Source organism: Trachypithecus francoisi, unplaced genomic scaffold (genome assembly GCF_009764315.1).
Source record: "Trachypithecus francoisi isolate TF-2019V2 unplaced genomic scaffold, Tfra_2.0 Lachesis_group0, whole genome shotgun sequence".
Lineage (NCBI taxonomy): Eukaryota > Metazoa > Chordata > Mammalia > Primates > Cercopithecidae > Trachypithecus > Trachypithecus francoisi.
The window spans coordinates 161754196-161781162 of NW_022681453.1; the positions used below are offsets into that span (position 1 = coordinate 161754196).

Sequence of the window (26967 nt, forward strand, 5' to 3'; positions counted from 1 at the left end):
GGTCCCAGCTACTCTGGAGGCTGAGGCAGGAGAATGGCGTAAACCCGGGAGGTGAAGCTTGCAGTGAGCTGAGATCCGGCCACTGCACTCCAGCCTGGGCGACAGAGCGAGACTCTGTCTCAAAAAAAAAAAAAAAAAAAAAAAAAAATCACCCTGTATAATACTACTTCTAGTCTAACTTCCCCCAATATCCAGTATTTTTCTAATCTGTGTCTTTGTCCACCTTCTCATCCTTCACTCTTTGCAGGTAAAAGGCTGATTGGCGTTTGGCTTCTTATTTCTCTCCGGACAACTGTGGCGGAGAATACAACCATCCTATGCATAACAGCCTCTTTCTAGCTGAACGAGCAGCCTGCACTACACTCCATGATGAGAAGACCTAGGTAACCTTGGTGTTCATTCATCTGTCAGTCCAGCAGCTGTCTGTGGGTCCCTGTGAGTTCAGACCCTGCTCTAGGCAGATTCAAAAGGCAGGGTGTGAGGACAGCAATGCCCACATGGCAAAAGCCTGTCCTTTAGATGCGGCACCACTGAGAGATGCTGTGTCACAGGAGGTTGGTCTGGCTTATCCAGCTGTCTGTTCAGATGTTCCCATAGGAGTCTCTCTGCCAGCAGGTTCCACGGCGAATGTGGATAAACAGCAGTACCATTAGGACAGCAGATATCAGGCAAAAGGCAACAGCAAAGATGACCTTTAGAACTGTAGGAAAATAGGAAAAGTATTAATGTAAAATTAATGCATTAGGAAAATATGAAGATCACATGTGAGTGTTGCTTTCTGCCTTAATTGCAAATTTCAGAAGAGTTTCTAAAGAGGCCTTGAAATCAGCATTGTGTGTGGTAAAAAGAGCACAGGACTAGGAGTCAGGAAGTGACCTAGGTTCCAGTTCCTGCATAACCTTTGACCCTTGAGATTCAGCTCCCCACTGAAAAGGGAGGGTAATTAGCTGAAGTACTTCTAAGTCCTCTTATAGCACTAACTTTATGCATTTTTTTATAGTTAAATTACCAATTGTCCATGATCTCAGGGTCAAAGGAAATTCTGAATGCTCAACTGCAATCAATTGGATCTAAAAGAAATGAAATCTTTCGATTCTTAAATTTGATTTTTAGGTAAATATTTGTTAGAGAGGAGATCTTGTGCACATTTTATCTATGGCAAAAATTTCTAGCATAACTGTACTATTGCTAATATGCACCTTTGTTTACACATATTCCTTTGATAGCTGACCAGTAAAAGCAGATATTTGGGGCCATTTCTTAATGAGATGCTAATTCATTATTTCATCTGGAAAGTTACTCTCCTACACACGCACCCTAGTCCACTATAGTACACACATCAGAAACACCAGTTTGTACCATCTCTAAATGTATGTCTTTTCGCTGTAAAAATATAGGGTTTCTTGTTAGCTTAGACAATGGGAGAGCAAACATCCCTCTGATCCCATCACCTCTTTCTACAGAACCCTAGTGCACCATAGAACACAGTTGAAAATCACCGACTTCACCTGACATTATCATTAAGAGAATGAGGAAAATAAGAAGCAGAGCAATTAGATAATCTGGTTACGGTTATTGGGGTTGGGATCTTATCAGTCTCATGATTTTAAAAACCATCTATTCAGTAATTACTTCCAAATATAAATCTCCAGCTCTGACATCTATCTTAAGCACCAGACTCGTATATCCAATTGTATACCTGATATGTTTCTTTAGATAGCTAAGAGGCATTTCAATCTCAAGTCCAAAACTGAACTCTTGATCTCCCCCTCCTCATTCTCCACACCAAATCTGCTCTTCCCAGAGCCTTCCCTCATCTCAGTTGATGGGAACTCCCTTCTTCTGTTGGCTTAGGATAAAACTCTTGGAGTCTTTTTTAACTCCTTTATTTTTCTCACAGCTTACGCTATCAGCAAATCCTATTGGTCCTACCGAAAAATATATTCCAACGCTGACTTCTTTTCTTCTCTGACACCACCCTGCTTTGAACCACCATCGTCTTTTGCCAGGATCACTATAATGGCCTCTTAACTTGTTGCCTTGTTTCTATCTATCCTTTCTCCTTTGTAATTTTTTTTTTTTTTTTTTTTGAGACAGAGTTTCACTCTGTCACCCAAGCTGGAGTGCAGTGGCATGATCTTGGCTCATGCAGCCTCAACTGCCCAGGCTCGAGTGATTCTCCTACCTTACCCTCCCTAGTAACTGGGACTACAGGCATGCACCCCCATGCCTAGCTAGTTTTTGTATTATTTGTAGAGATGGGGTTTTGTCATGTTGCCCGGGCTGGTCTCGAACTCCTGAGCTCAAATGATCCATCTGCCTCAGCCTCCTAAAGTGCTGGGATTACAGATGTGAGCCACCACACCTGGCCACAAGGCCACAATCCTTTTTTTGGTGGGGGAGATGGAGTCTTGCTCTGTTGCCCAAGCTGGAGTGCAGTGGCGCCATCTTGGCTCACTGCAACCTGTGCCTTCCAGGTTCAAGGGATTCTCCTGCCTCAGCCTCCCAGTAGCTGGGATTACAGATGTCTACCACAATGCCTGGCTAATTTTTGTTTGTTTGTTTTTTGTATTTTTAGTAGAGACAGGGTTTCACCATGTTGGCCAGGCTGGCCATGAACTCCTGACTTCAGGTGATCCACCCACCACCATCTGCACCTCCCAAAGTGCTGGAATTACAGGTGTGAACCACCGCGCCTGGCCCACAATCCATTTTTAACATAGCAGTCAAATGACTTCAAGTCAAATCATGCCACTTCTCTCCTTAAAATAAAGTCTGCAATGAATGCTCATCTCAATCAGAATAAAAGCTACAGTTCTAATGATGATGGTTTATGAAGATCTACATCATCTGTCCCCTATGAGTCCCCTCAGATTTCTTCTCCTATCACTCTACCTTCACTCACTCACTTCTGGCCTCATAATCCTTATGCTATTCTTCAAACATGGCAAGCAGGCCTGCCTTAGTGACTTTGCTATACCTGTTATCATGGCCTGAATGCTCTCCCACACATCCCGTGCTTTCTTTGCCTAAATCTCATCTCCGTGAGACCTTCCCATGTACAAAAATTCCCACTTTTGTACAAGATGTACAAAATTCCCACTTTTGTACAAGATGTACAAAAATTCCCACTTTTGTACAAGATGTACAAAAAGTGCATCTTGTCCATCCTCCTTCACTTCCACCCCATATTGGCCATTGTGATCCTCATCTTCCAAAACACTTATTATGCTTATTATTTGTTATCTATCCCTCTCTCCTTCTAATAGAATATAAGCTTCGCAAAGGCAGGAACTTTTGTCTTTTTTGTTCATGAATGTATCCCAAGCACTCAGAACAGTATCTGACACATAACAAGTACTAATAAATATTTGTAGAAAAACATAATGACTTGGAACTTACAAGTTCCCAACTCTTAGCCCAGTATTTTCTGATGATGCCAGGATGCTTCTTAGCATCATGAAAAGGTGACTTTAAGTTATACCCTGAGAGACAGTCTCATTAGAACTGCAGATGGATTTAATGTAAGTTTAAATGAATTAAATGAAATAGAAGAAGGAAAGAAAGGACTCAATGGAAATGAGGAAGGCAGATACTAGTGATCCTTAAAAATCTATTTTCATGGCTGACTCTGTATTTAGAAATATTTTCAGTTATTTTTATGGACTGTGTTGTCATAGCAGTCCTATGGAACATGCTTTTCTGCTCTTTATCTTTCCTTCTTTCCTTTCTAGACATGTGTTGGGCACACATGTACCAGGTAGGCTGTGCTAGGTGCTGAGGTTCCATAATCTTTGCCCTTGAGGAGCTCAATGTCTAGCAGGAGAACCAGATAGATAATTACAAGATACTGTGATAACTACTAAAATGGAGGTGCAAAAGAAATGCTATTGAAACAAAGAGAAAGTTGCAGTCAACAGAGTGTTTTCTATTTGAAAGATAAAGAGTTTGGAAAGTCTTCTGAGAATTGAGCTAGCCTGCCAGGTGAGTAAGCCTTTGCCATGAGACAGAAAGAGTTTCACAAGGGCATGTTTAGGACATAATGAGGAGTTAAATGTGACTGGAATACAGACTTCAGGGAGGTGAAACCATATGGGTAAATGGGGGGCCAGTTTGTTTTTGTTTTTGTTTTTTGAGATAGGGTCTCACTCCATTGCTCAGGCTGGAGTGCAGTGGTGCAATCACTGCTCACTGCAGCCTCAACCTCCTGAGCCCCAGTGATCCTCCCACCTCAGCCTCCTGGGGGAAGCTGGGACCACAGATGCGTGCCACCATGCTCGGCTAATTTTTTTGTATTTTTTGTAGAGATGGAGCCTCACTATGTTACCCAGGTGGGTCCCAAACTCTTGGGCTCAAGTGATTCTCCCACCTCGGCCTCTAAAGGTGCTGGGATTACAGGCATGAGCCACTGTGCCTGGCCAGGAGCCAGTTTTTAGAGTGCTCGGTTTGACATGGGGCAAATGGAAGTCACCAGCAATTATTACATATGGAAGTGATAGAGCCCACTCTGTGTTTGTTTGTTTGTTTTGAGACAGAGTTTCACTCCATCACCCAGGCTAGAGTGCAATGGCACAATCTCGGTTCACTGCAACCACTGCCTCCTAGGTTCAAGCAATTCTCCTGTCTCAGCCTCCCGAGTGGCTGGGACTACAGGCGTCTGCCACCACGCCCAGCCAATTTTTGTATTTTTAATAGAGACGGGGTTTCACCTTGTTGGTCAGGCTGGTCTCAAACTCCTGACCTCAGGTGATTCACCCACCTTGGCCTCCCAAAGTGCTGTGATTACAGGCGTGAGCCACCGTGCCTGGCCACCCACTCTGTGTTTAAGAAAAACAAAGCTGTGGAAAAGATAGGATGGTGGAGATACGTTAGGCCTGATAGAGAATTTTTATTTTTTATTTTTTTGAGACGGAGTCTTGCTCTGCCACCCAGGCTGGAGTGCAGTGGCGGGATCTCAGCTCACTGCAAGCTCCGCCTCCTGGGTTTACGCCATTCTCCTGCCTCAGCCTCCCGAGTAGCTGGGACTACAGGCGCCCGCCTCGTCGCCCGGCTAGTTTTTTGTATTTTTAAGTAGAGACAGGGTTTCACCGTATTAGCCAGGATGGTCTCGATCTCCTGACCTCGTGATCCGCCCGTCTCGGCCTCCCAAAGTGCTGGGATTACAGGCTTGAGCCACCGCGCCCGGCCTGATAGAGAATTATTGAAAATACCTTTAATAAGACACTGAGGGCTTAGAACTGGAACTGTGGCCCTGGGAATGAAAAGGAGGGAATTCAAGAGATGCTCCTGCAGTAGAATTAACAGGCTTTAGTAACAGGCTACGTATACTGGTAAGGGAGGAGCTGTGGTCAAGGCAATCTCGTGGCTTCTTGTTTGGGTGACTGAGAAGATAAATTGAGATTGGGACCACACAAAAAAAAATTGGTTTGGAGTAGAGAAGATAATTTATTTTGTCTCCAGTGTGGGATTGAGACAGGTTATTATCCTGATAGAGACTATCAGTAGGTAGCTTGACAAAACAGGTCAAGAATTCTACAGTTAGATGTGGAAATAAGGATTGTAGACATAGAAGACAGAGGCCTGGGTATACTGGCTCATACTGAATGTGGAATGGAGAACCCGAGAACAAAGAAAAGACTCAGGTGAGCGCACGTGCTTTCTCTCCCTGTGATATTTATTTATCTATTTTTAAATGATATGCTTCTTTGTACTGTAAAATATTTCAGGAGTTTGGCAGAGCATTGTCCTAGACACTGAGAAAAGAGAACATGATCAATTGTATCTTACTACAAAGAGATCTAGTACAGGTAATGACTGAAAAGAGTCTTCTTAAAACAAGAAGCCAGTTACAGCATCTGTCCTCTCCCTAAAACCTTTCCATGAGCACAACAGCTCAACTTGACCTGTGGAACACTTAGTGCTTGCCTCTGCAGCCTCAGCCGTCCACACATTCACTAGCCTTTTTCAGGTTCCCAAAGTGCTCTATGCTGCCTTTAGCCTCTCAGCCTTTATGCATTCTCCTCTTTTGTCTGTAACATCCTCCTCTCTCTTCACCTTCATTCATCTGCTTAGTACCGTTTCTCCTTCAGGTTTCAGTTTGAACATCACTCCTCCAAGAAGCCTCCTCTGACCCATTTGGCTAACTGCCTGTGCTGTATTTTCTCCTGTATGCCCTTCATCTAGAATTCATCATACTTTGCTGTTAGGGCTGATTTAATTATTTATCTCCTTGTCTACCCCTCCTTTCTCCATAAAGTCTGCAAGCCATATGGGGACAGTCTTCTTGTCTGCTGCTGTTTACTCGGCAAGCTTAATGCTTGATACATAGGAAAATATTGAGTACTTAATAGGTACTCAGTAAATCTATGGCTTATTAAATAATCATGTATCTTGACCCACCAATCCTATTTTTGGAAATTGGTCTAAGAAAGTAGTCTATAAGACACCGTGGAATGAAAAGTGAGTATGATATGGTAGAAATAGGATATTGGAAAGTGTTCGGCTTGAATCCTGATCCTATTACTTGTGGCATGTTATCCTCTGAGGTTCAGTTTTCTTCTCTGTAAATTGGGGATACAAATAGCTGCTTCACAAGGAAAGAAAGGCCACTGAATTAGACACTGATGGCTTTCAAAAGAGAAGTTTAAAAAAAAAAAAGAGATGACAGAAGGGTGGACATAATTTTACAGAATAGTTAAGGCATAAGTGGATGTGAGAAAATACTACAAGAACATGTAAATCATTAGTTCAAGAAAATTGGGACTGAAGAGAGTGAGGTGGAATAAGCACTTGAGGGTGTTTTGATGAGAGGATATTTGGGCATTTTCATAGTATAAGGAAAGGATCCAGTGCAGAGGAAGAAAGTGAAGTTAGCCAAAAGATTCCCTGGGATCCTGAGGAGACTGTGGAGATGGGCTCACACTCACAGTGAGGTCAGCCCATGCAGGGAGGAACATGGTTTCCTGAGGGACAGCAGCAAAGGAAGGTTAAAGCTACTGAGATATTTTTGAGGTTGTGAGAGTAGAACTTAAAAGACTTATCAATAGATTATCTTGCTTATAAGAATAAAGAAAACAAAATGGAATCAGACATTTGGGACAAACAGGCCTTCCTGCAGGGAGTAGGAAAAGTGTTCAGTAGAGGTGAATACATTAACCAAGAAACGTTGACTCAGTCGAGGATGGAATGAAATGTCAACATTCATTGTTTGAAATGGTGACAATAGGCTTGGACTTTTGCTTGCTTCAGCTCTACTCACAGATCAGAGTGAAAAAACCACACGACTGACTTGATCTAGAGGCTTAGGTATTGGTATGGTGAGCAGTGTATGGGACAGATCAGCATTATAGCTGTCAGAATTGCCTAGGTTTAGGGCAGTAGTGGAGTGAGGAGCGAATCAGAGCATACCAAAGCAAGTTGCCAATGTCTTTAACAAATGATGAGATATATTCCAAGAAACTGAAGATAATGGCAACAAGAATGAGGAAACAGGTGTTATAATCAGATGGCCTCATCTTTGAGGGAGGAGTGGTGCTGGATATCATTGAACAAGGGATATGATTGAACAAGGGATATGATTGAGCAAGGGCTTTTAATAGCAACGGAGGAACATGAGAATGCCAAAGCAACTATGCTGAAAACAGAAGTCAAATAGTACAGACATGTTGGCACATACAAATGTGTAGCTGGCCAATGATTGGGTCTCTACAGTATAGTCACTTTTGAGGCTCATTCATAGCTTCTCTCTCTTATTTATAAATAAACTGAGTTCCAGGCTTCTGACATCTGAGCCCAGCCACAAGGAAGTCAGGCTAGGTATGCAGGGCTGAACATGTATTCAGTTAGCAAATAGTGATTGAAGGCACAAAGTTCTAGGCATTGTCTACTGGCTAAAGACTAAAGAGGAAACATGTATGGTTCCTGCCTTTAAGAAGCTCAGGGTTGAATCTTGGGCATGTGTATTTGTGCTGTAGATTCTCAGCTTTACAAAGATAATGAGAAAACTGGGACTTCCCACCGGTAAGTCTCCTTCTTGTGAAATAATTAGAGTTGGACATTGAGATGGGGGTGGGAGAGCACTAGTGAAGAAAGTCTGAATGTGTTAGTAACATTTTGAAATTAAAGAAGCAGTTTGGGCCGGGCGCGGTGGCTCAAGCCTGTAATCCCAGCACTTTGGGAGGCCGAGATGGGTGGATCACGAGGTCAGGAGATCGAGACCATCCTGGCTAACACGGTGAAACCCCCGTCTCTACTAAAAAAATACAAAAAACTAGCCGGGCGAGATGGCGGGCGCCTGTAGTCCCAGCTACTGGGGAGGCTGAGCCAGGAGAATGGCGTAAACCCGGGAGGCGGAGCTTGCAGTGAGCCGAGATCGCGCCACTGCACTCCAGCCTGGGCAACCCAGCGAGACTCCATCTCAAAAAAAAAAAAAGAAGCAGTTTGACAAATTTTATTATTTTCTTTTTTTTTTTTTTTTTTTTTTGAGACGGAGTCTTGCTCTGCCGCCCAGGCTGGAGTGCAGTGGCCGGCTCTCAGCTCACTGCAAGCTCCGCCTCCCAGGTTCACGCCATTCTCCTGTCTCAGCCTCCCGAGTAGCTGGGACTACAGGCGCCCGCCTCGTCGCCCGGCTAGTTTTTTGTATTTTTTAGTAGAGACGGGGTTTCACCGTATTAGCCAGGATGGTCTCGATCTCCTGACCTCGTGATCCGCCCGTCTCGGCCTCCCAAAGTGCTGGGATTACAGGCTTGAGCCACCGCGCCCGGCCGACAAATTTTATTATTTTCAAACAACGTGCTACGGACTTAGACTTGTGAATTTTTCAGCAAAGACTCTGGTGAATTTAATTGATATGATCTGGAATCTGGTTAAGTGAGTCTACTGGCACTAGCTAAAAACACTGCTTATAGTTATGGGTAGAATTTCATGGGTGGAACCCCCTACTCTAAGGAGTAGGGTTGCAAAGTATCTTGTATATATAGGACATATCCTATATTTAATGATTTTTGTCTTGCTTCCTGTATTGGCTTTTTCAGAACATCCTAAGTGTCCTGTATTCTGGTTTTTTTTTTTTTTTTTCCAATGAATTACAAAAATTTGGCAGTTACAGCCATTTGTCAAATTTATCTCGGCATCCTGTACTTTTATTTGCTAGATTTGGTGGCCCAACTAATGAGCTACTCAACCCCTAATCTTCCATGTTTCAACCTTCTCTGTAACATCTCTCTTCTAAGGTGAGTGGCCACCCAGCCTAATGGGAACTTCTTATCTCAGGAGTTTCCCAACACTGAATGAAAATCTGTCTCCCTGACATTTTTACCTGCTGCCCCTAGCATCTCTCTTTGAGATTATACTGAATAAATGGAATCTTTTTCTTTACAGAAGTTCAAATATTGAACTCACTGTATTAGAGGCCATATCATGTCACAGACTCTTAACAAACTTTCTATGAGCCCAAACCAGTGGCGTGCTGGTACAATTTGTAGCATTTAATTTCTTTGGTGAAAACACTCCTGCCACATTGGAGCTGCCCAAGTGAAGTGGCTGAACTGAGAGTTCGGAACTGATGTACACATTGCACTCTTGAGATCTGTATGAGCGGGCTGCAGCACATCAACCCTTACATTTTTCTTTTTATTAACATTTTTTGCTGCTTAATCATATTTCACTCTACCTGCATATTAAATTGTTATTTGTGTTTTGAGGGAAAGAATTCTACAAACATACTGCAGGTAGATTTGAAAAGAGGAGGTGAGAGACTATGGAGAATGAAGAAGAGGGTAGGGTAAAAAATAACTTCTAAGTTACTAGGTATTGCTGTTCATCAAGATAGACAAGAGTAGGTTCAGGAAGAAAAGGTAACCAATTTATTTATGTATTATTTATTTATTTATTTATTTATTATTTATTTATTGAGATAGAGTCTCGCTCTGTCACCCAGGCTGGAGTGCAGTGGCGCGATCTCAGCTCACTGCAAGTTCTGCCTCCCGGGTTCACGCTATTCTCCTGCCTCAGCCTCCCGAATAGCTGGGACTACAGGTGCCCGCCACCACACCCATCTAACTTTTTGTATTTTTACTAGAGACGGGGTTTCATGGTGTTAGCCAGGATGGTCTCAATCTCCTGACCTCATGATCCACCCACCTTGGCCTCCCAAAGTGCAGGGATTATAGGCCTGAGCCATTGTGCCTGGCCAAAGGTAACAAATTTATATATTAATTGGGCAAATATTTATTGAGCACCAATCCATGCCTGGCATAGATACTTCTAGGTACTGAGGACAGATAGAGCAGGGAACACACCAGATAAAATCCTTGTGGAGTTGATATTTTATCTTTTTAGAAATGGCCCATTGAATGAAACCTGTGGGACTCTCTTTGGAGACTGAACCTTCTGATGAGTAACTCTCCTCTCCTTTCCAGCTTTAAGGCACTAGGACATTTGATAAATACCTTTCTAGTACCTTGCACCACACCATTAAAGTTCTCCATCCAAACTTATTTTTTATTTTTTTAGACAGAGACTCACTCTGTTGCCCAGGCTAGAGTGCAGTGGCACGATCTCGGCTCACTGCAACCTCCGCCTCTGAGTTCAAGTAATTCTCCTGCCTCAGCTTCCCAAGTAGCTGGGGTTACAGGCATGTGCCACCAAACCTGGCTAATTTTTGTATTTTTAGTAGAGATGGGGTTTCACTATGATGACCAGGCTGGTCTTGAACACCTGACCTCAGGTGATCTTCCCACCTCGGCCTCCCAAAGTGCTAGGATTACAGGCGTGAACCACCGCACCCGGCCTCAAACTGATTTTACATGGTGCAGTTGCTACCTTCCGCAGAAAGCCTTCCCTGACCTTCCTTACTTCCCCCACTCCAAATCTGGGTAACTCTTGTTCCCACAGTAACCTGTGTAGTCATAAGACACAGCCCTGGTTTTTCTGTGTTGTACAGTATGTATCTCTTTACTTCCCTAGTATATTGTGCACTTCCTGAGGGTGTTTCCTCAGCAAATTCCATCTTAAATAGATGAGGCAGAGCCATCCACAGCTTTGCCTTTATCTGAAGTGGTAAAGTCCAAACCACATTTTCAATGTAAAATGTTCATTTAAGCCAGTCAAATCATTTTACTTTATATTAATATTTTCCATCTTGTTATACTAAAACAAAAACCTCAGACACAAAGGAAGCTCCTGAAATCTGCCTAGAGGAATTTTATTCTAATTAGACACACACACTTAAGTTTTTTAAAGTTCATTATAAAAGCCATGCTTTTGAACTTCCTAATAATGACTTTATTCACTGTTTTACATTTGGCTCACTGCTAGAAGACAGTTACAAGCATAGGAAATGGACCCAAGGACAAACATTTACTTGGGAAGGAAATAACACAAAGAAGCATATCAATCGATGTCTTTGTCAGTCACGTGACCAACCAGGAGCGGGAGTGGCTTTGCTCTAGATTCTGGCATCCAGTAGAAACCATCTCTAGAAACCATCTCATCTTTATCCATAATGGTAACAGAGCACGGTGTTCTCTAGACGCATGTAGATCTGCCACACGGCAAACCTATAAGACTCTTAAGAATGTCATTTGAACACGATTTCTTCTTGCAAAGTGGGCAGTTTCAGCAGGACCTGTAAGTTTGCTTAGGTTTTCTGAAGATACCGGCATTAAAGACTTAGACTTACACATTCCTTTTGTCCTGCTGACATATTTCGTAACCACACTCTCAACGTTTCCAATAAGTTTTGAACTTGGAGGCGCTTAGAACATAATTACATTTCTAATAAGTTTTGAACTTGGAGGCACTTAGAACATAATTACATTTCTAATTTTGTTTCAGTTTGATATGTGTCACTTCCTTCCTTCCTTTTTTTTTGGTAGAGACAGTGCCTCACTGTGTTGACCAGGCTGGTCTTGAACACACCAGGCCTAAAGTGATCCTCCTGCCTCAGCCTTCCAAAATGCAGGGATTACAGGTGTGAGCCACTGTGCCTGGCCTATACTTCCTTTCTTAAATCAACTATTTATTTATTTATTTATTTATTGAGATAGGGTCTCAGTCTGTTGCCCAGGCTGGAGTACAGTAGTGCACTCTTGGCTCACTGTAGCCTTGACCTCTGGGGCTCAAGTGATCCTCCTTGAGGACTATAGGCACACACCACCATGCCCATCTAATTTTTTGTATTTTATGTAGAGACGAGGTTTCACCATGTTGCCCAGGCTGATCTTGACCTCCTGAGCTCAAGTGATCCTCCCATCTCAGACTCTCAAAATGCTGGGATTATAAGCGTAAACCACCATGCCTGGCCTTAAATCAACTTTAGAGTCAACATCTATTATCACTGGAGCTTCTAGAGAAACTCCATCACGTGGTGCTCTCTTTCCTGATGTGTTGTGCCCAAACAGCTTGTTCTCATCAGATGACTTATTTGCTATGATGTCTATACTTCAAGAGCCGCTATATGTATTACATACATCAAATCTTTCTGTAAAGTTTGATTTTTGTTTCTATAAAAGGAAAATAAATGTTCTAGGACCAAGGAAAGAGTTTTTAAATTTTTAGTTCTGTAGCCTCATCTATTTTAACAGAAATATAAAAACAGATAGTAGCAGTTTTCCAGCAGAGAAAACTTTCCAAATGTCTCCACTGTATCTCCTTTCTTTGCCTCTCCTTGAGAGAAGGCTGGAACTGATGGGTAAATTGGTTTTTTGCCCATCAGCCTATTCACATCTTTCCTTCCTTGCTCCTACCCTAGACTGTGCTTTTTTTTTTTTTTTTTAAATCTGTTCTATTTCAGACATTTAAAGAACAGCCTTGTCTAATCCTGCTCAAGCAAAATCTCAGAATCCTTAAATACAAAAGGTCCTGTGTGGCCAGTCATATAGTTTATGGCAACTCTATGAACTTTGAACTAAGTTTTATCTCTGATTATATTTGGGACTGCTGCCCCTTTACATTAACACTGAAAAACAAAACAAAACTTAGACAAGTTTTATGGCAAGTGGGGGCAGGGTCAGGTGAAGAGGTAGGAATTGCCTGAGGTCGGGGGTCCTTAAAACATACAATAATCACCCAAAGCCCATTATCCTCAAAGCTGGGGGTAATGGCTAAAGTATGTTCTCAAAGCATCATCTGCCCTGAGAAAGGGCAGCTATTCTTTCTGCAGGGATCTCTATGCACACTAATCTGTACTCTCCTCAGTACCTTGATGGCTGTTTGTGGTCATACACTCCGTGGACCAGTCTTGAGGGATCACAGGGCCAACCAGCTCAGCAAACCTCTCCAGAGGACAGCTGGGGCTGCAGCCATGTAGCGTGAGCGGATACGGCTCATGCTGCGTCTCATTTCGATAGTACATCTCCACAAAGTACTCCCTGGCAGACAAAGGCAGAGGAGAGAGCTCTGTTAGTTCTGTGTTGTTGAATTGCCACTGAATTTCTTTCCACTTGGACTATTATATGCCAGTTGAGGGACTAATGGAAAAACTTATGGGGAGATTTTAGCCAATTTAGGTGTGTAAATGGGGAGACTGGGGCAGGCGGGACCGATTTGCAGGGTGGAAATGGGAGGGCTTGTTTGTTAGGTGAACAGGGACATAGGAGGATGCAAAATCAGAGGAGGTGGTGAGAAGTGATGGTTGCAGGGAGCTGGGTGTGACTTTGAGCCTTTGGATAAGAAGTGGGAGGCAGGTGGGGGTGTTGGGTTTTCCTTCTCCTCCTCCTTTCTTTGTAGGCTTCTCATTTACTCTTTTTTTTTTTTTTTCTGTTTCTTGAATATTTCTTTCAGTCCTTCTTCTGAATGTATCTCCCCTGTCCTTAAGTAGGCCATAAACATAGAACTGGATAATACATAACATATGTGCTTGAATATATAGCAAGTCTGTATCAGAAAATTATCCCTCAGAAAAAAGATGTGGGTATGTGTTCCAGTCCTTCCATTGTGTCACATTAAGGAGAGCTCTCTCAATGCTTAATCTCAAAACAAAACAAAAAACAAACAAAAAAAACAATGTACTATTTGAGAAGGTACAATGGTGTAAACTAACCTCAGTTAAACCACCATGAGTTGCTTATGGAAGCCATTTGCTAATCAAGGAGGCAGGAGGGGAACTCAAGTAGGATTTAGTGATCCTTCTTTTGGTGGTAACCTTCCAATGGCTACTTTTGGATGTCATTATAAATAAGCCTTTTAAAACATCACTTTAAAAAGCCATATAAACATAGTCACTGCAAATATTCACTTATAAGATGTCTATAAGGCCGGGTGCTGTGGCTCACGCCTGTAATCCCAGCACTTTGGGAGGCCGAGGCGGGGGGATCACGAGGTCAGGAGATCGAGACCATCCTGGCTAACATGGTGAAACCCCGTCTCTACTAAAAATACAAACATTAGCTGGGCGTGGTGGCACATGCATATAGTCCTAGCTACTCAGGAAGCTGAGGCAGGAGAATCACTTGAACCTGGGAGGCAGAGATTGCAGTGAGCTGAGATCACACCACTGCTCTCTAGCCTGGGCAACAGAGCGAGACTCCATCTATAAAATAAAATAAAATAAAACATCTATAAAACTTACAAAAACCTCCCTAATATTATATGAATGGATGCTTATGTCTTGGAATAACTTTTTCAGTAACAGCATCTTCTGTCTTAAGATGATATGGCCTAGATGACCAATACTCCATCAAACTCCATTATTCTCTTTCCATAGAATTGAATTATGGCTCAGAAGTAACCACATTGCCAAGACTCCCTTGTACCTAGGTGGAACCAAGTCACTAATTTAGCCAGTAGAAAGTGAGCAGAAATGATATGTGTCCCTTTTAAAAAGCTGATGTGGTTGATAAGCAGGTTGCTGCTTCCACCTTTTCATTCCTTTCTACAAGCTGCCTGCAAGTGAGCATGGCACTCTTGAAACTGTAGGTCCAAAAAGGGAACCCTGGGTGCCTGAATCACCACGTGTGAATCCCATCTATTAATGTATAGCTGCATTGTACTGTTAGATAAGTGTGAAATTAACTTTCATTGGGTTAAGCCTTCAAGAATGTGAGGTTCATCTATATAGAAGACAAAATTACCCTTATTAGTGAATATATGTGGGAAACAATTTTAAAAGACTCAAAATTGGCTTTAGTAGTGAAGACACAAGCAAAAGATGCATACAAAGAATTTAGATAAAATCATTTTATAAAGTGTAAAAGTGAGACAAAGCAATATTAACTTAATGAATTTTTTATATAGTCTATGATTTTAAATCTCTGTATCTAACCCAAAATTAAATCTTTAAAGAATATTTTTAGCTACCTTTTCTACAACCTGAACAGTTTACATATTTAAGGTGGCTGAAAATCTAAAATATTCTCTCTTTCTGTCTCTCTCCATATCTTCTCATAAGACAATGTGAGATCACTTCACAGTCAGGATCACCTAATAAGCAGGCTTAGACAGAATTTGTTAACTCGAAGCCTCCTTGTTCCTAATTTAAAAGCAATCATGTTTAACCTTTGATATTTCCCTAGATTGCCAATAAAAAAAAATCCTAATGTAACAACAAATTGGACTTGAGCTTTATGTGACCCTTGGTTAATTTTGTTCTGTACGTCACTGCCTTTCAGTTGAAAAAATACTCCATACTTGATTTGCAATATAGATTTAACTCAGGGTAGTAAGAGAAGGCAATTCAGTGGGAGAAAATGCTTCTGTGCATCCAGAAAGCAAGCTCTGGACCACTGGGGTCTAGAAACCAGCGAACAGGGAGGTACAAGTAGAGTCAGTAGCTTCTCTTGTCTTATCCCAAAGGAGATGGTGCCTGCTTCTGAAGCTGATCCTGGAATTTGGTTGGATTTATTAACTCTGTGCCCAGAACTGGCCTTTTGAAGGGCAGACTTGTGCTGGACTTGTTATTAAGAGAGGGTTTTATGTCTGTAGTCCTTTCATTCCCATTTTCTGCTCTATTTGGCCAATCTCCATTTTGTGGGTCTTATCTCTCCACTCTGACTCTAGATATTTGAGAGCAAGGTTAACTAAGACCACATTTTAGTTCTAGTTCATTGTGCCTGACATCTAGTTAGAGGTTCAATAAAGAATGTATCTACCATTCTCTAACTGTGCAGAACTCTCTTTGTAAGCAGTGAAGATATTGTTGAGAATGAAGTCTCTGTGCTGTTACTTTCTCACTCTACAAATTCAGGGGCCAGAAAGTTACATCCAAGACTACAAAATTTGCGAAATGAAATACAGGGCCCATTGCTTAAACATTATTACAATTTAAAGATGGCAACAGCAGATCATTAAAACAAGCACGGGCTCTTTTTTTTTTGAGGCGGAGTCTCGCTCTGTCGCCCGGACTGGAGTGCAGTGGCCGGATCTCAGCTCACTGCAAGCTCCGCCTCCCGGGTTTACGCCATTCTCCTGCCTCAGCCTCCCGAGTAGCTGGGACTACAGGCGCCCGCCACCTCGCCCGGCTCGTTTTTGTATTTTTAGTAGAGACGGGGTTTCACCGTGTTAGCCAGGAGGGTCTCGATCTCCTGACCTCGTGATCCGCCCGTCTCGGCCTCCCAAAGTGCTGGGATTACAGGCTTGAGCCACCGCGCCCGGCCAGCACGGGATCTTTTAAGCCAGGTCCCCATGTAACTGTACAGTCAGGTTGGGGTGCAGCTATTGTGAATGCCTTGAGGGAAGGGCAAAATAGATCTCCCTGACTAATCCTGAAATAAACTCTGGGGTCACTGCCTTAACTCAGCCCTTTCCTTGCTCCTATTTCACTAACAATATCCCATGAAGTCTGGTGACGTGTCCCAAACACCTCCTCCTTCTCCTCCCAATGAGAATGTCACTGTCACAGCAGATAAATATTTTTGGCATGACCTTGGCTGTGATAGTCAATTCTTCCCCAGTTTTTCCAGGACATTCCTGGTTTTAACAATGAAATTCACATGTTCTGAGAACACCAGATTTCATGGGTCAATTCTGGGTGAACTGGGACACTTGGCTACTCTAACTTTGACCCTTCTAATGGGTTTTCAAGATAAGCCGTGGTCATCTGACGAGGGCCACACCAGGTCACAAAGAGGTAGACACCAGTTAGAAGTTTAAGAATCTTGACTTGTGGGTATGAATCATCAGAAGCTGAATGAATATGTTTGAATTCTTTAATTTAAAAGATATATATAACCATCAATAAATTTTTCTCTTGCCAAGTATATATACAATACATGCCTACTTCTTAGAATACCTTAATTTTTTAAAAAATGTAATTTCTGTTACATAGGCTATTTCCCAAATTTTTCATCTACTGTGCATGTTATTTTCCAATAAAAGTTTTCATGAAAAAGAAAAAAGAGACATGACTAGCAAAGAGCTTGTTACCACCATTCTTCCCTCTGAATATAAAACCAAATCAAAGACAAACAGGCACACAACCCTTAACCCAAAATAATAATAATGAAACCTAAGGTCCAGTGATACTGGTTTTGAAAAGCACTTCGTCACTTACCCCTTCTCAAAGTACAATTCCATCAAGTGGCAAGCAGCATAGGGAGGAAGGAGTCCGTTGTAAACATCTAGCGCCACCTGTAGTCCACTCACAGTAGTGTCATGCTGCAGAGATTGAAATCAATTTTATCAAACCTGTTCAGATTCACATTCAATAGGTATGAAACACTTGTAGCGCACCATGATGGCTTCTGATTCAATTCAATTTCCCATGCGCCCCACAATGACTTAATAAGTAGAGAAGGAAAGATTTTGGTTGAATATTAGCGGTGTGCTAGGCAGTATGATTTAGATATGTATCATTATTTCCATTTAAAAGATGAAGAAATTGGCTGGGCGTGGTAACTTCTGCCTGTAATCCCAGCGCTTTGGGAGCCCAAGGCAGGCAGATCACTTGAGGTCAGGAGTTCGAGACCAGCATGACCAACATGGTGAAACCCCATCCCTACTAAAAAAAAAAAAAAGAAGAAAGAAAACGCTGGGTATCGTGGCATGGGCCTGTAAATCCAGCTACTTGGGAGGCTGAGACAGGAGAATTGCTTGAAACTGAGAGGCAGAGGTTGCAGTGAGCCAAGATCGCACCTCTGCACTCAGAAGGCGACAGAGTGCGACTCCATCTCGATAAAATAAAATAATTTAAAAAATAATAATAATAGATGAAGAAATTGAGACCCAGGGAAATTAAGCAACTTGCTTAATGTCATATAACCCCAAAATGGAAGAAAGTAAATTTGTTTTTTTTTTTTTTTTTTTTTTTTTTTGAGACGGAGTCTTGCTCTGCCACCCAGGCTGGAGTGCAGTGGCCGGCTCTCAGCTCACTGCAAGCTCCGCCTCCCGGGTTCACGCCATTCTCCTGTCTCAGCCTCCCGAGTAGCTGGGACTACAGGCGCCCGCCTCGTCGCCCGGCTAGTTTTTTGTATTTTTTAGTAGAGACGGGGTTTCACCGTATTAGCCAGGATGGTCTCGATCTCCTGACCTCGTGATCCGCCCATCTCGGCCTCCCAAAGTGCTGGGATTACAGGCTTGAGCCACCGCGCCCGGCCGGAAGAAAGTAAATTTGAATCAAGTCTCCTTAAGTGCTGTGCCTTTTTTAAATACTTTCAAAGTATTTCAAACACATTAATGCTAGATTATATTTTTCTATAGATTAGCATCATCTGTGATTTAAAGTTGTGGAAGAATATATGAGGTTTAAATGTTTAGGGAAGATAAAATACCAGAAAGTATAGGGTGCAATTTAAAAATAATTGTAAAGCTAAATGTTTACCCCAGAGTGGCTGGAAGGTATAGGGGAGTGGTTTTCAACCCCCTTTCTGCCACTGATTAGCTATCTAAACTTAGGCAATCCTCAACTTCCGTATCTACAAAATTGGGATCACATTTGGCTGCCTAAACTGTATGGCAGTATGCACATATTCAAAAGGGGTTAGAAGTAATCTAATAGAGAGAGAGAGAGAGAGAAAAAAGGAGCTATGGATATGACATGCTGGAAGTCACACCATAAGTTAAAACTAGAAATCAGATTAGACCCTACAAAAATTGGCAGAAATGACTAATTTCAGGCCTATCTGTCTCCAGGAAGCACTCCGCTCCTGCCCAGGGCTATTTTCCTAGTCTATACCATTTAGGGCTCCTGATAATAAGCAAACTTCCCGGTAACTTTAGTCACCTCTTTCACCTTCTTGCATGAATGAAAACATGACTTTCTTTCTCTAGCCACAGCTGAGAAACCTTTCGTCATGGAGACGTGAGTGAAAGGAGTCAGCATGCTATGTCCTGTTTACCTGCTCATCCCAGACTCCATGGGCAGCTATTTGAATGTATAATACAATTGCAGAATTTTCCCCCAACGCTGTGTCTCTCCCTGGCTTCTCCAAGATGAAAGCCTTTTCTAAGATCTCTTGCTCTGTTTTCTTTCTACTCCCAAATGTAGCTCTAACTTTGAGTTGCAGTCCTTCTTCTTCCTGCTTCTATTCTCTTTGCCATCTGAAGTTTTCTGCTTAGATGCCTCTGTGGCATTTCAAACCCATTGTCTAATCAGTACATTTACCCAGCCCAAGACCACCTCCTTCCTGCCATTGAGAACTGAAAACCTGACTTCATCTGGGGCTTTGCCTTCCACATCATTATCTTCCACCCACTTCCAATTCATCACTGAGAATGCACACTCAGCTTTTCTTGTAACCTGGCTCACCTCTTTTCCTCTCCTGTCGCTGCCCTAATTTTAGGCCATATCCCCATTTTTCTAGACTATCACAAAAGCTTTCTACACCATATCCTGTTCCCAACATTCAGTCATTCTACAAAATAATTAATTTCCAAAATGCTGCTCCTATCCTGTCACCCCTGCCCTGCCTTCCCTGAGCAAACACTGACAGGGGGTTCTCCCTTGGTTCCCTGCTTCTTTCTACAATTAAACAAAGAAGCAGCAGGACAGCATGACCCTTCAGCTGCCATCCAGCATAAACTTCTGACACTCTATATCAGGGCTGTCTAAAACACTTTCCTTGATGATGGAAATGTTGTATACCTGTGTTGTCCAATTCAGTAGCCACTGGCTATATATGGCTATTGAACACCTGAAATGTGGCTAATACACTGAGGGATTTAATTTTTCATTCTACTTAATCATCATTAATTTAAATGTAAGTAGCTACTTATGGCCACTAGATTCCATATTGAGCAGCACAGTTAATGTCCACTAATTTGGTACCACCTTTTCCACGCACTACTCCTGGCCTTCCACCTCTGTCCTAATGATTCACTTTATTTGTCCTACACACTAGTGAGGAGCACTTACTAACCCCTTTCATCTTGATGTGTTGGATGTGCTGCCTTGTCCAGGAATCCTTTCTGCTTCTCTTCTTCGCCCTCTTGGAACAGAAGGGATGCCTAGCTTTTCTGAGGCACTAAAGCACTTGCCTGCATGGCATTTTCATACCGTTTTGTATAGTGTTTATGTTTGTCTTCTTGTTAGTTTAGATTATAAATCCCTCAAAGGCCAGAATGATGCATTTAATTCTAAAAGCTTTGTTCAAGTGCCTACCACGTATGAGGCGATGGGGAAATGAAGATAAAGAAGGTGAGGTCCCGTGCTTCAGGAGATCACACACTTGAACAAATAGATGCTAAATGAAGACAAAAATACTTACTGCAGAATACATGATAAGTTTTTTGTAGCTTGGCATCTGAGTTGCTCTCTTCATGTGACTGAGGATTTCACTGACCAGGACACCTTAAAGGAGATGAATCAATAACAAAACTGAACCAAACATAAGCTTCTATTTTAGTTCATTAGCTTTTTGTCAATTCATAGCTGAAGACTCTCCCTGCCATGACTTAAGAAGTGGGGCAAAGATCTAATTTTGCTGAGCATCTGCTCTGTGCTAGGTAGTGTGATTTACATACCTTTTTTTTTAAAACCGAATCCTATGTCTCAACCCTTTTATAGGTAAGGAATCCTAAGTCCAGAGATATTAAGTGATTCCCATAGCCAGGTGAGGAAAGCTGGACTGGCACACTAGGACTGTACCATACCAGGTTTTGTTAAAGCTCAGGTTAGGAGGCTGATAAACTTGGAAGGAACTTCAGACAGCTTTTTCAGATCATAAAACATAATTCTTAGTCCATGTTCTTCTCCAGAGCAGACCTGAAATGACAGCACAGCGGGTACTCCTCTGTTTTCACCCGTCTTGCTGCTACTCTCTGGCAGTCAGACCTGTGGGAGGCCATGGGAGAAAGCAGCTCTCTGGATGTTTGTACAGATCATGGACTATTCTCTGTGGACCATTTTTCCACGTTACCCTAGGTGTCACTATGTGGGGGACAGCCAGCATCTTTAGCTTTCATTTAAGGTTCTGTCTGTCTTCAGTAGAGGAAACTTTTGCTCCTCACACTTTATATCTGAACACCTAACTGCTGTTGCTCCTCAGGTGGTGAGATAGATACAGAGCTTACAGTATTTATCCTATTTGTAGGCACTGAGGGCTGTGGGGTACCTTGTGGTGCCAAAACAGATCCTGCTTTAAGGACATGTTGCTTCAGAGATGCCTATAACTATCTGGTGTCTCTGTTGGTCTCTTTACCCTGCATGTGCTCTCCTGGCTGAGAATGACCAGTAGGGTGTGTGTGTGTGTGTGTGTGTGTGTGTGTGTGTGTGTTGTAATGAGCAGGTTATTGATATTAACAGATTGACTATAATCTCAGGTTCTGTAGTCCACTCAGCAAACATATACTGAGCAGCTATGATGAGCCAGATACTGCGCTAGGAGAATCAGACTTGGTCCCTGCCCTCCAAAAACTCATAAAACTGTAAGAAGAGACAGGTCTGTATACACCAGTAAGTACAAAAAGGGGTTAATTAAGAAGGTAGGTGATCTGCTCTTTCTGTAGATGCTGGAAATTCCTTGAGGACGAACAGGATAATCTGAATGTACATGTCTAATAGGTCTAAATCCCTCCATCTCAGAGAGGGTTGCCTTGTGGAATGCATTAGGGACTTTAGCTTGATTAACATGTCATATTGGTGCTAAATTCTGTGGCCAAGCTTTTGGGAGCCATGACAGCCACCTGCAATCAGCAACTTGCCCTTTGTCAACAAGTGCCTTTCGGTCAGGCTGCAGTTTCGGTAATGAATATATCAGTTCTTGGTTCTGGGATGATTACACCCTTATCCCAGGAGCAACTGGGGTGACTATCATGGTTATCTTCAGGCTCTGGAATATCAATATTCTGTTTTATAGGGGAAACTGAGGCTCAGAGAGGCTCAGCAACTTAATCAGATTATACAACTTGTAAGCAGGGAAGGAGGGCTTTAAATCTAGCTTGTCCTGTGTCAAAACCTTTATTTGTAATCATTAGACCATGCTATAGTGGAAAGCTGGCTTCAAAGTTATCTGTTCTATCCTTTATTAAATCTTTGTAAACTAGATGAAATATCATTGATTTGAAGACATAAACTTTACTTCCTTCATTTCTAGTCTATAGCAGAGGTTGGTAAACTTTTCTGTAAAAGTCCAGAGAGTAAATGTCTTAGGCTTTGTGGGTTGTAAAATCCGTTGCAACTACTCAACTCTGTGGTGGTAGCATGAAAGCAGCAATAGACAATGCATAAATGAATAAGTGTGACTGTATTTCAATAAAACTTTATTTACAAAACCAGGTAGTGGGCCGGATTTGGCATACAGGCAATAGTTTGCCTACCTCTGGCCTAGAGCAAGAAGAGCTCTCTTTTCACTGATATGACCAGCCATATGGTCCTAAATTTGCCCCAGGGATTTTTTTTTTGGGATGTGTGTGTGTGTGTGTGTGTGTATGTTACTGAACAGTGTCACCCTTGAAGTTAAATGATGAAATAAAAATTCTAGACTGGGCACAGTAGTTCATGCCTACTATCCCAGAATTTTGGGAGGCCAAGGTGGAGGATCGCTTGAGCCCAGGAGTTCAAGACTAGCCTGGGCAACATAGGGAGACCCTGTCTTGGCAAAAAATTAAAAAAGAAAAATTTAGCTGGACATGGTGGTGCACGCCTGTAGTCCCAGCTACTTGGGAGTGTGAGGTGGGAGGATTGCCTGAGCCTGGGAGGTAAGGCTACTCCAGCCTGGAGGACAGAGTGAGACCCTGTCTCAAAAACAAACATACAGATAAACAAAAAATACAAAGAAACAAAAACAAAACAAACTAACCAAAGAACTAGCAAAGGCTAGAAGATGGCCCTGATGTTTCCACATTACTCTTTGTCACCTAGACAATGTGTGTTTTCTGTATAGGACTGTGTTCAGCTGTTTCATCATTCAACAAACACGTAGTTGACAAATCTCTCTTGCCCAGCCAGATCTGAATGATAGTCTGAGCTTTTGTTTTGGCAGAACCACACAGGAGAAAACTTCCTGCTTAACAGTGGTGCTGGACTTTTTCCAGAAAGCAGGACTGCTGGTTTCACACAAGTGCCAGCCTTTAGAATCCAAGATTAGGGAACATCTCAGAGAAGGACTCTTATAGACACAGCTAGTTTAATCTCCTCATAGGTAGTGAAACGGAGATCCAGAGAGGGGAAGTGGCTTCTCCCAAATGTAATCTTCTAGTAGCCAAGGGGAATAAAAAAGGAAACATGAGGAAAGTGGAGCAACTCCATTTCTTATTCATATATACACATCTCTACATCTACTGTTAGACTACTGTCAATTCCCGTCTGGTATAAAGCATGTTGGGATTTTATTCAAATGCAGATCCTGATCCAACTTATTTGGGAGTGGGACCTGTATTTCTAGCCAGGTGGTAGTTGATGCCGATGCTGAAAAGTAGACTGCACTTTGAGTCGTGAGGGGCTAGATGCCTGAATCCACCATAACTAGGTTGGGGGAAATAAATCAAGAGTCCCACTTCTACCATCTGATGGGGCTTGCGATTGAGTCACACTGCTGGCACCTGGTGGGCCAGAAATGAGGCTGAGTGCTTATGTGGCTTCCAAGGCATTCTCTGCATCTTTTGTTGTTAAGCACTAAGATTGAGCTTCTGCCCATATACACAGTATGTATCCTGCCTGGTAATTTTTTCCAACACTCCAGGTTCCATCTAAGACTCCTCTCTGGAGGCTCTCCCTTCCTCAAGGCTGGATCTTGTTGCTCATGTGTTTAATGTGAAGTAAGGACTTGCACATTTCTACCAAGTCTGTCTCTGTGCCATGCCATCAGGATTTCTGTAATAGCAGGTCTACAACATCCTCATGTCATTAATGGCCACTGTCGAAAACTTTTTGCCCCAACCTACTTTATTCATCTCACATGTATTTGCTCCTGACCATCCTGGTTTCATACCTCATTCCCCTGATTACAGTTTGCCTCACCCTTTATACCTGTTGTGCAGCCCTGCTTTTCTAGCTATAATTGACTCCTTTTCTGGTCAGTGATTTGAATTTTTTCCCTAGTTAAGTAGCCTCAGTGAATAACCTCCGAGTCTGGTCCAGCCCTAATATGCTTTGCCTCTAGGCATTCTCTTGGGATTTTGATGGACTTATCCTGATGCTGTGGTGAATAGTGTCTGTCAATGGCTGGAGTCATGATGCGATTTTATTAATCTCAAAATGCCTCGAATATGTGTGCCAACCTGACTTGGACCATCTCCTGTGGCTTGGACTTTCCTCATTATGTCAACCTGACATGATGGACTTTCTCCTCTTCTTTATCCCTAGTTTTAATACCTATGATAACCACATCTGAGTCTGACACCCCATTTGGTATCTTGGCCTGCCCATCCAGTTTCTCTCATAGGCCCCAACATCTGTCCTTGTCTTTGCTGGTCCTTTTTTCTTCCATCCACTTATCCTGATTACAAGAATCCAGCATCCTCTTGCCTGGGTCTGCCTTCATATGGCAGGGTGTCCTGTGCTACAAAGAGCCAGTTCTAACCAAGAAGAGGCATCACTGATAAATAATTCTCAACAGCTTTCAATGTCAATGGAAAATTTCAAGCTGTGTTATAAACTTGTCAATTGCAATGTATTTTAATAGTGCATAATTAGTCTGAAAAATATAACAATTTGCCTGAAAAGTATATTTTATCAGCTTTCAGAATGACTACCGCTCAGGGTTTCAGGAAAACAGGCCACTTTTGTCAAACCTCCCACTTGAAAAATTCATCATATAGGCCACAAGACACAACTGATTTTCATGGGACTCAGACAAAGATCCTTGATTCTTTATCTGGAAGGGATGGAAAGGATCATTTAGCTTTGGCTTTCATTTTCCAGATAGAAAACTAAGGGCCTGAGTGAGTAATAGTTATAATTATACTAACATATGACATTGATTGACAGTGTATTATGTATCAGGTACTGTTTGTTCTAAGCCCTTTGAATACATACATACATACACACATACATTCATCTTACTCACTGTCTATGAAGTAGGAATCATTAATATCCCCATTTTGCAGAATGAAAGCTGGTGCAAGAGTGATTAAGTGAATTGTCTGAGATCACGCAATTGATTAGTGGAGGGACTAGGACTCAGACCCAGATCATTCAACCACAAATCCAACATGCTCCTCTCATTTTTTAATACTTACCCCCTTGGAGCCTAGATTTCTCTTTCTGCTTGTGTATTCCATAGAGGGACAGGAGGGACAATTCTGACAATTCTCTCAGTTTGGTCATGGCTTCCTCAGTGGCCCAGGAAGGTAAAGTGAAATTGTGAACACTCTGTAGCAAAGAAAAAGGAAGAAAAATGTATGTGTATTTGTATGACTGTCCTCTTTGTTGACTTATTTTATCCTTTTTCACCCCACAAGAACTAGTAGGATCAGACTTGCTTGTCCTGCCATTTCTTTCTAAGAGAACTTCATATTGTGATAAGTAGTGGTACTGACTTTCAGAAGAGAAGCTTATATAAATGAATTTGTCCATTCCTAACCAGTTCATAGCTTTTGGTTTAACTCTGGATCAGTGGGTGGCTCATATTTTGCATAGTAAGGGTGCAGTAGGGAAATAATACCTCATTCCTTTATGAAAGGGTTAGAAATCTTTCTATGAACCTGATAGAGTTAAATGATATTTCCTTAAAAGCTGAATGGGCTACCTGAGAGGCCAGTTAGGAAAGGCAATATATTTCTGGAGCCTTCAGTAATATATTCTCCCCTACCCCTATCAAGGTCTAGTTTGCTGACTTTTTTTTTTTTTCAGAGACAGGATCTTGCTCTGTCACCAAAGCTGGAATGCAGTGGCCATCACAGCTCACTGTAACCTCAAACTCCAGGGCTCCTCCCTGGAGGAGGAGCAATCCTCCCACCTCAGCCTCCTGAGTAGTTGGGACTATAGGTGCATGCCACCACATGTGGTGCTTTTTTTTGTTTTGAGACAGAGTCTTGCTCTGTCACCTAGCCTGGAGTGCAGTGGCACGATTTCAGCTCACTGCAACCTCCACCTCCTGTGTTCAAGTGATTCTCTTGCCTCAGCCTCCCTAGTAGCTCAGGATTACAGGCATGCACCACCACACCTGGCTAATTTTTGTATTTTTAGTAGAGATGAGGTTTCGCCATGTTGGCCAGGCTGGTCTCAAACTCCTGAGCTCAGGCAATCCACCCACCTCAGCCTCCCAAAGTGCTGGGATTACAGGCATGAGCCACTGCACCTGGCCACACGTGGCTAATTTTTAAAAGTGTTTTGTAGAGGTAGTGCCTTGTTATGCTGCCCAGGCTCATCTTGAACTTCTGGACTCAAATGATCCTCCCATCTCAGCCTCCCAGAAGTGCTGGGATTACAGGCAGGAGCCACCACACCTGGCTGTAGTTCACTGACTCTTGAGGAAAGCCTGCACCTTGCACACAGTAGACACTTGGTAAATATGTGTTAAAATGAATGAATAAGTACAAGCAGGGCAGGTAGATACCTTGTGCCAATATTTATTACCCGTTAGGAAGAGTTGATTAGGAGTCCCCCAGTTTCAAATGCAGGATTAAGAGAGAGAGAAAGTGAGTTCGTGAAAG

The 26967-nt window shown here is 42.4% G+C and overlaps 1 protein-coding gene across 1 annotated transcript in view; it reads right to left on the reverse strand.

Annotated features, from left to right (window-relative positions):
* Positions 1–214: 214 nt before the first annotated feature.
* Positions 215–26967, reverse strand: part of ACP3 (acid phosphatase 3) — a 51093-nt gene continuing 24340 nt past the window's right edge. Inside the window, 5 exon segments of the mRNA XM_033212671.1 lie at positions 215–700; positions 13201–13370; positions 17489–17592; positions 20640–20722; positions 25552–25684. Coding sequence (XP_033068562.1) covers positions 582–700; positions 13201–13370; positions 17489–17592; positions 20640–20722; positions 25552–25684 — 609 coding nt within the window. The 3' untranslated portion in view covers positions 215–581.